The 10,865-nt window shown below is 40.5% G+C and overlaps 1 protein-coding gene across 3 annotated transcripts in view; it reads left to right on the top strand.

Annotated features, from left to right (window-relative positions):
- Nucleotides 1–285: 285 nt before the first annotated feature.
- Nucleotides 286–10,865, top strand: part of dipk2aa (divergent protein kinase domain 2Aa) — a 19,343-nt gene continuing 8,763 nt past the window's right edge. The window contains exons 1-2 of one of the 3 annotated variants that reach the window (XM_027148658.2): nt 286–557; nt 6,522–7,406. In XM_027148658.2, coding sequence (XP_027004459.1) covers nt 6,753–7,406 — 654 coding nt within the window. In that variant the 5' untranslated portion in view covers nt 286–557; nt 6,522–6,752. Of the gene's footprint in view, nt 566–3,005; nt 3,023–6,521; nt 7,407–10,865 lie in introns of those variants that run through there. The other 2 variants (XM_027148657.2, XM_047821552.1) reach the window with 2 other exon arrangements.

The following is a 10,865-nucleotide window of genomic DNA, read 5'->3' as shown; positions in this document are numbered from 1 at the left end:
AAAATGAAGAAATCTACTACTACATTGTAATTATACACCATCGTTATTTATTTAAAATTATAACGTTATAGGTTATGCATAATAATTACAATACATAATACAACAAACGTTTTATTACTGTAAAATAATAAAAATAAACAGATTGATATTTTACAGTATTATTAATAGTATAAATGGTCATATTTATTTACTTGATAGTAAGTCAGAGGGAGGGGCTCATGCGATTTTACGTTTACAAGGAGGAGCTTAAACCTGCGTCGCTAGGGTAACCAGGAAAGTATCGTAAACGCGTGAGAGGTGTCGTGACTCGTAAGCGCGAAGCCGGAGCGGACAGAGTCGGAGCTTTTTTTTCTCTTCCGTGGACATCTAGAGTGGAAAAAAGATAACAAAAGAAAAAAATCGCAGTCGGGGTTTAAATTCAGGAGATAGAAATGCTTTTTACTCGGTCAGAGGAATAAAACAGGATTCCCGCCGTGAGGGTGACGGTTAAAGCGCAGTGAAGGACTGAGGAGATGAGAGACGGAGCGGAGTTGAGGAATCGGTTGCGGAGTCGTTTGGTGCGTAGGTAGGATTGATTTATGTTTATTATCCGTTTATCGTTATGTACGTGCAAATTTAAAAACAACCTCTCGTATATGTAAAGCTGTTTCCTACAATTTAGAGAACTTTTTATAATACTGCAACTTTTTTTTAAGAGACTTAAATTCAGTGTAATGTTAGTTAGCTTGTCTGCTAACGAGTCTGATTCAGTGTCCACTGATCAGATACAAACGAATCATTTACTTAATGCTATTTTTTTTGCTTCATTTTTACTTTAACTAACCAATTATTAATCTTTCTCTGAAAAGGATCCGTATTATTATTTGATATTTACAATTATAATAACGTGTAGCTTATTGTGGAATAAAAGTATTACCTTGTTTGAACAAATAAACCTGAACCGACTCCAAAGTTTTTAAAATCCTGTTATAAAACGGTTTTTTTTTCGCCGCAACAAAATAAAAAAAAGTATACAATACAATATATTTATATATTTTAAGTTTAAACAAGATTTTTTTTGGTCGATTTTTGTTTTTCAAACGAGAAAGCATCTGTTGAGGTTAAACATTTGAGTCGTTTGAGTGAATCGAGTCATTTGAGTCACTGAATCGTGGTTTGTTTGTAAATTATTATTATTAGTATTTTTTGAACCAAAATATCAGTCGATTTTCTTTGTAAAATGCTTGAAAACTCCCAAAAAAAAAAAGAAAACATAAAAAAAAACCAAGGAAGAGACACAAATCACACAATGCAGGAAAATAAACTTCGTGAATTATTTTGTTTGTAAACCACTTTACTAATCTTACTAATCTAACTAATCAATTACTAAAAGAATTCCCATCGTTTCATGTTTTTTTTAAAGCTTTCTTACAAAACCTTTGTCTCCTGAAATGTCCTTTAAAGTTCGAGATAATAATAATATTTCAACCAGATTCCCTGAAGAATATAAACATGAGAGTGTAAAAAAAAAAAAGTTACCTTTTAATGTTTGGAGTCGTAAAAAAAAAAAAAAAACCGAACACCTTTTCGATAGGAAAGACGACAAGCAGACGCACGACCTGCACACTTGGAGAAAGGGATGTGAACTGCAAGGCAGTTGCGTTAATAAAGCAGTGTTTGAGCAGCTGCACATGCTGAACAAAACAGCCATAAAAGTGTGGGATTTTTTTTCTTTCTTCGTCTTCGTGCCCTCCCTTAAACTCTTCTATCTGATTCAGTATAAACACAGGGCTTCTCCGTGGAAGCACAGACCTGGGCGTGGAACAATATTCAGGTTTCTAGGAGATTTAGCGAGATTTCAGAATTGAAAGTTTGACCATGACAAGTTTGCTAACAATAAAAATACCTAGCTTGTAATTTTATTATTGTATCGCTGCTGCGTCACATCACGTACACAACACTAATTTGACAGAAACGGTGGAAAACGACGGCACAAGGAAGATTAACGAACTCGTCTTTTCACGCGTGTAAAATGTCTAAACGTTTATAGAACGTTTAGAATCGTTCCTTTGTTGGAATCTTTTGAGATGAGACGTACCCTCGCCAACGATTTTTACTAGCCGAACCTTAGCTCATCCTGCCGTGTCACAGTTGTATTCATATTTCTAAATCTTTCCTGAGAATATTATCCTGTTTGTCTGACGGCTCGACGGGCTTCAAGCGAAACCGGTGTCGTGAAGTGTGTTTTGTTTGACGAAGCGGCCGTGAAAGCCTTTTGGAATCGGTTAGTCTGTAAATAATGGGTTTTTTTATTTATTTTCCTTACGTACACAATATATAATTTTACATTTTCATATGTGGCGTGTGTGGTCATCGAATTGCCAACTCAAATAGTGTCAATTCACTTTGATTCGAGAGTCAAGTACGAATCTTTAGAGTTGATTCCACAACAAAACTGATTTCGCACACACACACACACACACACGCGCGCACACACACACAGAGCAAAATGAATGCTGTTGTTAAATAATATTGTCACTTTGGATTAGTTTTTTGTGATGATGATGATGATGATGATGATGTGAATGTTGTTAATGTCATGTTTTACTCAATGACTTAGTTATTAATGAAGCCTAGTTTAGAGTCTGGACTGAGTGAAACTCATCAGACTAATTACTGTCCTTTAACTAACTATCGTCTATGAATTCTCACTATATACGTCGTTAGACTCCGTTCACAGAAGTCGGTTTTAGCTCCATTTCCTTAATGAGCTTCGGCGAACTCTCCAATTTATTCAGCTGATCTCAGAAAAAAGGGAAGGGAGAACTTTTTCACGGCCGTCTCACATCCTCTCCCGCGGTTTCCTAGCATGGCGTGAGGCACATACGCAAAACGACGTCCTGTTTGCATAAGCAGCGCCTGTCGGAAGGAGCTCTGGATTATTTTCTCCAAACACACCGCGGTGTCGGAATTCACGCCAACATTTGCAGTCATTCATTTTGCTTTCATATCCCCAGTGACGTACGAGCGACTCGCGCTTCAGGTGTGTAACCGAGCAAACACACGCACAAAAAATGACACAAAGTCTACAGTTCTGTTTACAGGACAAAACTGATTCATCGAATTTTTGCCTAGTGAAAGTTTGCTTAGCTAAAATAGCTTCTGAAATGTATTAAAATCTAAAAAGAAAATAAAGTTGAAATTAAAGTTGAAAAAAGAATGTAAATAATGATCATTTTAAACAAAAAGATTTATTTAAGTATGTTGAAGGTCAAAACAAACCAAACAATCTCCAGACAAATAAATAAATAAATACATAAATACAGCACACACCTTTTACATGTGAGCTAGAGACACCACACTAAATCAACAGCAAAGTCTAAATCCCAGTTACAAACGCTACGCAGGAAGCTCAAGCGTAGACCTTTGACATTTAATCTCGCAGCTTTTTCACTCCCGAGTTCACGCCGTTCTCGCACTTCTCTAATGAAAGTAGTTTCCAGCTTGAGTTCTGGGTGACATTTTGCTGAATTCAGACTTTAAACTTTTAAATGAAACTAAAAAGAAAAAAAAAACAACACACACATTTTATGGTCAAGTGCACTTTTGTTTTTTCCTGTGGTGATTTTTTATTTTTTATTTTTTTGGTGCAGAATAAACTACAACGCAGTTGACGAATTAGCATGCGTTTTTTATTTTTTTTCCGATCCTTATAGTCGTCAGTTGCTCGGGGAAACTCTGGAGTCACAATGACAGTTTAATGAAAAAGAAAGCGTCTGCCGGGACTAAGGTAGCAATAAAAACCCATCTGAATGCATTCCAAATTTATCTTGTGTCCACATACTGAGTTATGAAAAAATAAAGTTTTAAACATATTTTTTCTTCTCCACTCCTGTTAACGAGGAAACCGCTAATAAGCTAAGGTGCTATCTCCCCCCCCCTTATAGATACTACTTTAAATAAAAGAATAAGTTGTGGTATGAGATGTTTCCATTCCCACCCTGAACTCGATTCCTCTACCAGCACATCATGAGGTGTTTTATTCCACTTCACACATTATATCCGTTAATATTTGTGGTCCAAGCGTCATCCTGCTAACCGACTTGCCACACCCTCGGTGCTTGGACCCACCAGTCGCTTCTTGCAGCCGTGATTACAAGTACAAACAGTCGTCTTTCTTCTTTCTTTTTCTCTCTCAAAACCAAACCAGCAGCTATTATTAACTTTCTCGTAGCGGAAAAACTACTGACACCTGACACTCCTTCAGTAAAAATCTTCACCTCTTCAGTTATAGGCTTACGCATGTTGTACGTTTGCCTTGTGGGAATCTACGAGTAGTCTTTTGTGTCCATCTGCAATTTAATTTACCGCTTAATTTTTTCCAGAAACCCGAAACACAAACAAGTCCTGAAGACTTTCACTTGGTGGAAAAACTGCCAACTGTACTACAGAACACTGTAGAAACTTATTAGGATATCCAAACCTTTTGATTTGTCTCTACCACACTCCTGGCCAATCAGAACGGAGAATTCGTGCAGCACGGCGATGTAATGCGTTACAGTGTGGAAACTGGTTGTAGGTTGTTCCTTGGGCACTAAGTCGCATGCTAATAGTTGCTGACTGTAATGTAGTGGATGTTGAACAGCTTAATTACCTTGGGCTTGGAGAGAGAGAGAGAGAGAGAGAGAGAGAGAGAGAGAGAGAGAGAGAGAGAGAGAGAGAGAGAGAGAGAGAGAGAGAGAGAGAGAGAGAGAGAGAGAGAGCTTCTTGATTGTTGTCCCGGCAGCATAATGCTTCTGTGATCAAACATTATCGACTGCAGAACTCAATATCCAACAGCAGCTGTGGTTTTTCATTTCCAGGTCCAAGGCAAGACACGGCCACCGTGCCTACATATACGTTACACACTTCTTACAACGTTTATACAAGTTAGAACGTTTTGGAGTCCCTCTCAAAGCCTTTCTGTCTTCCTCTCTAAACCCGAGCTACATCACGCCACACGCTGCACTCGTCAAAGCCTAGTTTGTGCCCAGTTTTCATCTGGAGCATCGATGAAACCAGAGCTTTATGAGTCATCTCTCACCATCTGTCGACGTCTTGCGAGTGTAGTGCAAGCCAAGTTATATATATATAATTTCTGTGAAAAGTGGTTGTTCTACAGGCGAGGGTTTTATTGCACTCGACTTCTCATAGAGAGAGAAAGAACAGCAGCGTGGCTTCGTCCGGGTTGTCCGTACCGTCGTTTCGGTGATTAATGATTACTCGTACAAGTCGTATCTCTTGTTTCTCGGTATGTGGCATAAACCTTGGAGTAAGTTCATAATCAGTGCTGCCTCCATCGTAATGTCTTGTGCATCCCGGGATGCTATTCTGCTTTTACAGCACGGTTGTAATACGTGGTTATTTGAACTTTTTTTTTTTTGTTTGTTTTTTTTTTGCACCATTTTAGAGCGTCAAGACTGTCCTTTGTAAACCTCTCAGAAATCCCACTAGAACCCAATAGGACTATTTTTTATAATGTATGTAATTGTTACTATGGTCTTTTATATTAAAAGTATAACAGTGACATAATCCCTAAGGACGCCGATATCAAGCCCTAGCATGCCTTCTGTCACCTGCCCTAATTAGCTTCATCCGAACCATCCGGTTTTGTTCTCCTTAGGCATTACATATTTATTTTATGTGCCAGCATGTGTTTTACTGAACCTCCATTAAAAGGCTCAAGTCTTCGTGAGGTGGGAATTGAAGCAGTGTGAAATGAGATAATTGATGACTCATGGCAGCACGAAGGCAATTAGAAAGTCGCTCGTTTAGCAGGAGCGTGTAAGGACTAATTTGTAGACGTGTATAGTCTTTTTGTGGCTTGAATTAACGGTTATGAACAGAAGACAAAAGCATTTCCTGTCATTTTAAAGTAATTAAATTTCCCCATCGCCAAAGGACAAGGATGAGATGCGTACGCCATTGTCCAGTCTTATCAAATTGGTCCGGCATACATCCTTATATCCTTCTACTTTGTATTTTATCTCCCCAATTACGTTTCGCAATTAAAATTAATATCGAAGGATCATGCAAGTGAGATTCGCCCGGCGTCTGTACGCGTCGACTCAGCCGAATCGTGTTTCAGACGTTGATGGGAAAGCGGCGGAAGGATAAAGAGCGTCGCGGTTTTAAAAAGTCTTAGGAAGAAACTCTTGAGAAACAACTTTTTTAATTGCAAGTAGAAAACATGGATTCTCTGCTTGGTTTGTCACATTGTGAGAGAGTTTATGTGGGGTCATATAATTATATAATAACGATTTGATGCCCTTTCTGTGGCTGTTGTCAAGCATCAGCGCCATCAGGACTCAAAGTAAAAAAAAAATCTTTGACGGAATAGTTCTCCATGATGACAATATGATACATAAAACTATACAGTAGTTAATTATGCAACAATGTTGTTGCTTTTTTCCTCCACACGCCGGTGTGGATTGGGCCCTGGTTACGTCTTCCTACGTATCTGTGAATGTTTGGTGTAAAACAAGATTTCTTCTCGTTTCCAGGTGACTCCTGAGAAGGATGCCCGATGCTACAGAGTGAGTTTAGTCTTGAACGCCAGACATGGGGTCAGAAATTCTTAAGGCCGGCGGCATGAGTCAAAGGCCTCACTGCCAACATGGATCATTATAGCTGACAAATGCTGATGATGAAGCATGTAACACCAAGAAGTTTGGGACCGTGGCATTGAGGAAGACTGAGCTCTACCGATCCTCCTCGTGCCACTGCTGTTCAGCATGATGCGCCTGCTTTCACTGAAGCTTGCCCGCGTTTACCGGTGCAGCAAGTTCCTTTTAATCGCAGCTCTTTTTGTCGTCTTGCTCATGAATACCCACAACTTGCTGGCCTCTTTCCAGAGGAACGAGCTCACTGACCGCCGCTTCATCGGCCTCAACAAGTGTCCGGCCTGCTTCGGGACCAGTTGGTGTCGCAAGTTCACAAACGGCCAGGTGACCTTCGAGACATGGGGAAGACTGCGTTTTTTGGACTTCTTTAATGTAAAAAACGTTTACTTTGCACAGTATGGTGAACCCCGGGAAGGCACACGGAGGGTGGTGCTCAAACGCCTGGGCTCCAACGCAGAACTCGCAGAGATAGATCAGAAGATTTGCAAGAGGGCAACGGGAAGACCTCGCTGCGACCTTGTCCAAGCCATGTACAAAACGGAGTTTGCACGACTTAACGGGGATGTGAGGTTGCTGACTCCGGAGGTGGTGGAAGGCTGGTCCGACATGGTGCACTGCCCCTCCCAGAGACTCCTGGATCGGGTTGTTAGGAGGTACGCCGAGACCAAAGACTCTGGAAGCTTCCTCTTGAAGAATCTAAAGGACACCGAGAGGATGCAGCTACTGATGACACTGGCGTTTAATCCGGAGCCTTTGGTGCTACAGGTATGTACATTTTCTTATCTTCATTGTTTCCTATGAGTAAAAATTTAACTGGGGTTGAACAGGTGGGAAGTAGAAATCTGTCTTGTGCAAATTAGTACCCCTGACATCCAAGGCAAGCATGTTTCACGTCCAGTCCATTTGGGTCTTATAACATTGTAGTAATAAACCTCTTGGTGGTATGATGCATTTTAGTGCTGTAACTTTTAGCGCGGAGTCGCTGAATTCTGAATACGTCACATTTATCAGCGGAAGCTCGATTTGGTTAACGGTGGAATATTTTTACTATCAAAATAAAACACTAAGCTGTCATATAACACGTAAAAAATCATGCCATGTTTAACAAGGACAGAATACCACACATCATATAATCTCTCTTTACGTTGTATAGCACAGTACTGTGGAATCATGTAACGAATCATGAATCATGTAACGAATCATTACATAAAAGGAATCATTTTAACGATTCTTTATACATTATAAAATCTGGACTGTATGGAAAAAATGGATGGTTTTTTGCTTTACACGTTTGAACTGGCTTATGTTCATCCTTTAAATGTTTTGTACATCATTAGTTAATTTCTATGTGTAATCTTATGTGGTGTCATTTTTCTTGGTTCTTTTAAGTTATGGTATCGGTTCCTATAAATGTACCAACAGCTTGTCAAGCAAACGTTATTAACACCATACTTGACACCTGGGGCAATCCGAGCGGTAGACGAGCTCGTCTATGGGTAAAATCGAACGATCTGTACTGTCTATGAATCCAGATCCAAATGCCACTGGTGACAGGTTAAAGCTGTTGAGAAGTTTCTCCTTAATCTCTCAGGTGGAGAAAGCACTAAAGCACTCTCCTTTCTCAAGCGTCATGTACTTTTTTTTTTTTTTAAATAATTCATCATCGTCTGCCAGGCTAAGAAAAGTGATGCTGCTCGAACACTTAAACCGAACCCGAACCCGCCCTCCAGATTCTCCTCGTGTTCCCAGGCAAGCGCAGAAATCAAACGGTTTGTCACCTCGTCTCCACTTCCATATTAAGATGTCAGGTTTTTTGACATTGACGTACGGCGGTATGGCTGCCTCCCATTTTTCCCACCACAGGAGCCACGCGCTGCTCGTTTCCAGCCTTTGCGGTCGCGATATTTTTAGCTGAGCACTCGGAAAACAATTTGCTGCCCTGCATTAGTGAAGTAGTTTGGAGCGAAAGAGGCCGAGCCCGTTGCACACTGAGAAACCTGTCTGTGTGTGTGTGTGTATTTGTGTGTAAATTAAGAATTATATTCTTGTAGCAGAACACCGGTTGGTGCCGTGGTAAAGGCAAAATCTAAGGTCTAAGTAAATTACTCCTTGCTCTGCTGAGAACATGGCCCATCTGCTCAGCGAGGCTGAGAATAGCTCAGGCAGCGTCTCAGGGGTCACATCTATCGAGGTATTAATCTAGCGCGCCTCGTATCCTTCACCTGACAGTGAGGTTATTATGAGGTTGCCGTGCCACGGGCACCTTCCTAAACACTCTCAAAATGGACAGGAGACCTACGGCGCTCCCTACCATTGTTTGTGTTAACGAGGGTGAATTCAGCACCGTTTTTTTTTTTTTTCCGTCCTGTTGCCGTGGAGCTCAAACAGAGCTGCTGCCACCGTGGGGCATCGAGTGTACCGAAGCGTGCAAGAGCATATATATAGGGAAATAAAAAAACAAGTGTTTTCCCACTCTGCAGAAGATGTTGTAAGCACATCAAATGATAAGAGATTTCTCAAGCAACTGTTTATCTGTTTAGCCAAATTTAATCATGATACGTTTACTTCCTGTTACCATTTACAAAATCTATTAAAGGTGCATTAGGGCAGATTTGGTCTCTGTCTCCTCGAGCCCGCCCCTCATTCCCACCCTTGCAAGCAAAGCTCCGTCAACGGAACACTCCCATGGAGTTATGGCGCTACAACGATATAGAGTTACCACTTACGAGGACGTTTGGTTGCTCGTTCTGCTTACAGCGTCGTCTACTTATCGTCTATTAATAAAGTACTCCATCTTTTATTTTCTCCTTAACTACAAAGAGTTTTGTAAAGCGATAAAATGGCCGACAAGAGGCTCGTATCGTAAGGCCATAGTTTTAGTCACACGCTTTATAAATCAACTGTTGTACCTTTTTAACCGCCGTGTCTGTGTCTCGTGGGAACGTAAACCCTTCCGAGACCCTTTTCCACGCATGTGAAATAAAACTACTTACCTCTAATCACGAGGCTGTCGGATACGCGCGCGCGCACACACACACACACACACACACACACACACACACACACACACACACGAGGCGTGAGTTTGAAGACTTTATTTACACCTCGAGTGTTTTGACAGGATTTGGCCTCCCTGTTGTGGAAGTGACCTTTGGATGCTCGCTCAACCAGCTCCGTAGCGGAGTTTCTTCCTTTACACCGTCTCTCTGACTCGTTTTAAACCTCCACAGTGCTTCTGACAATCCATTTTTATTAAGATCTAAACACAGATACTTCACAATATTCTTTTGTTTTAATGTTTTGTATTTATATTTTTGTATTTCTGTATATCTAGCTCATTTTTAATTCACAGGCTGTTTTTTTTATAATATATTATTTAAATATATTCATTTTCCTGTTGAATTAATTTGTCTTATTTATTTTGAATAGTCTTGTTTCAGGATTGTCGTATTTTTATACTGTAAAACTGAAGGAAATGTACTTTTCTTCATAACTTTATTTTTTTTTTAACTTCAAACACAAATGAAATACAAGTGCAAATGTAAATACATGTAAAGATTTATTTATTTATTACTTTTTTTTGTTTTTTTTTTGCATTATTTTATGTTTGTTTTGGGTTGTCGCCTTCTTCCCTGTAGCACGCAAACATAACCTCCAGGACTCCATGTTCGTGCCCTTGCCCTGTTTTTCCCTGGCTGCTTTTCCTTGTCATGACATTTCACACATTTGTGTGTGTCTGTGTCTGTGTGTGTCTGTCTGTGTCTGTGTGTGTGTCTGTCTGTGTGTGTGTGTCTGTCTGTGTGTGTGTGTCTGTCTGTGTGTGTGTCTGTCTGTGTGTGTGTCTGTCTGTGTGTGTGTCTGTCTGTGTGTGTGTGTCTGTCTGTGTGTGTGTCTGTCTGTGTGTGTGTCTGTCTGTGTGTGTGTCTGTCTGTCTGTGTGTGTGTCTGTCTGTCTGTGTGTGTGTCTGTCTGTGTGTGTGTGTCTGTCTGTGTGTGTGTGTCTGTCTGTGTGTGTGTGTCTGTCTGTCTGTGTGTGTCTGTCTGTCTGTGTGTGTCTGTCTGTGTGTGTGTCTGTCTGTGTGTGTGTGTCTGTCTGTGTGTGTGTCTGTCTGTCTGTGTGTGTGTGTCTGTCTGTGTGTGTGTGTCTGTTTGTGTGTGTGTGTCTGTCTGTGTGTGTCTGTCTGTCTGTCTGTCTGTGTGTCTGTCTGTCTCTGTCTGTCTGTCT

This window comes from Tachysurus fulvidraco, chromosome 1, assembly GCF_022655615.1.
Source record: "Tachysurus fulvidraco isolate hzauxx_2018 chromosome 1, HZAU_PFXX_2.0, whole genome shotgun sequence".
In the NCBI taxonomy this organism is placed as follows: Eukaryota; Metazoa; Chordata; class Actinopteri; order Siluriformes; family Bagridae; genus Tachysurus; species Tachysurus fulvidraco.
Note: the sequence above shows the minus strand (reverse complement) of the source record. Positions and strands in the feature narration are given on the sequence as shown.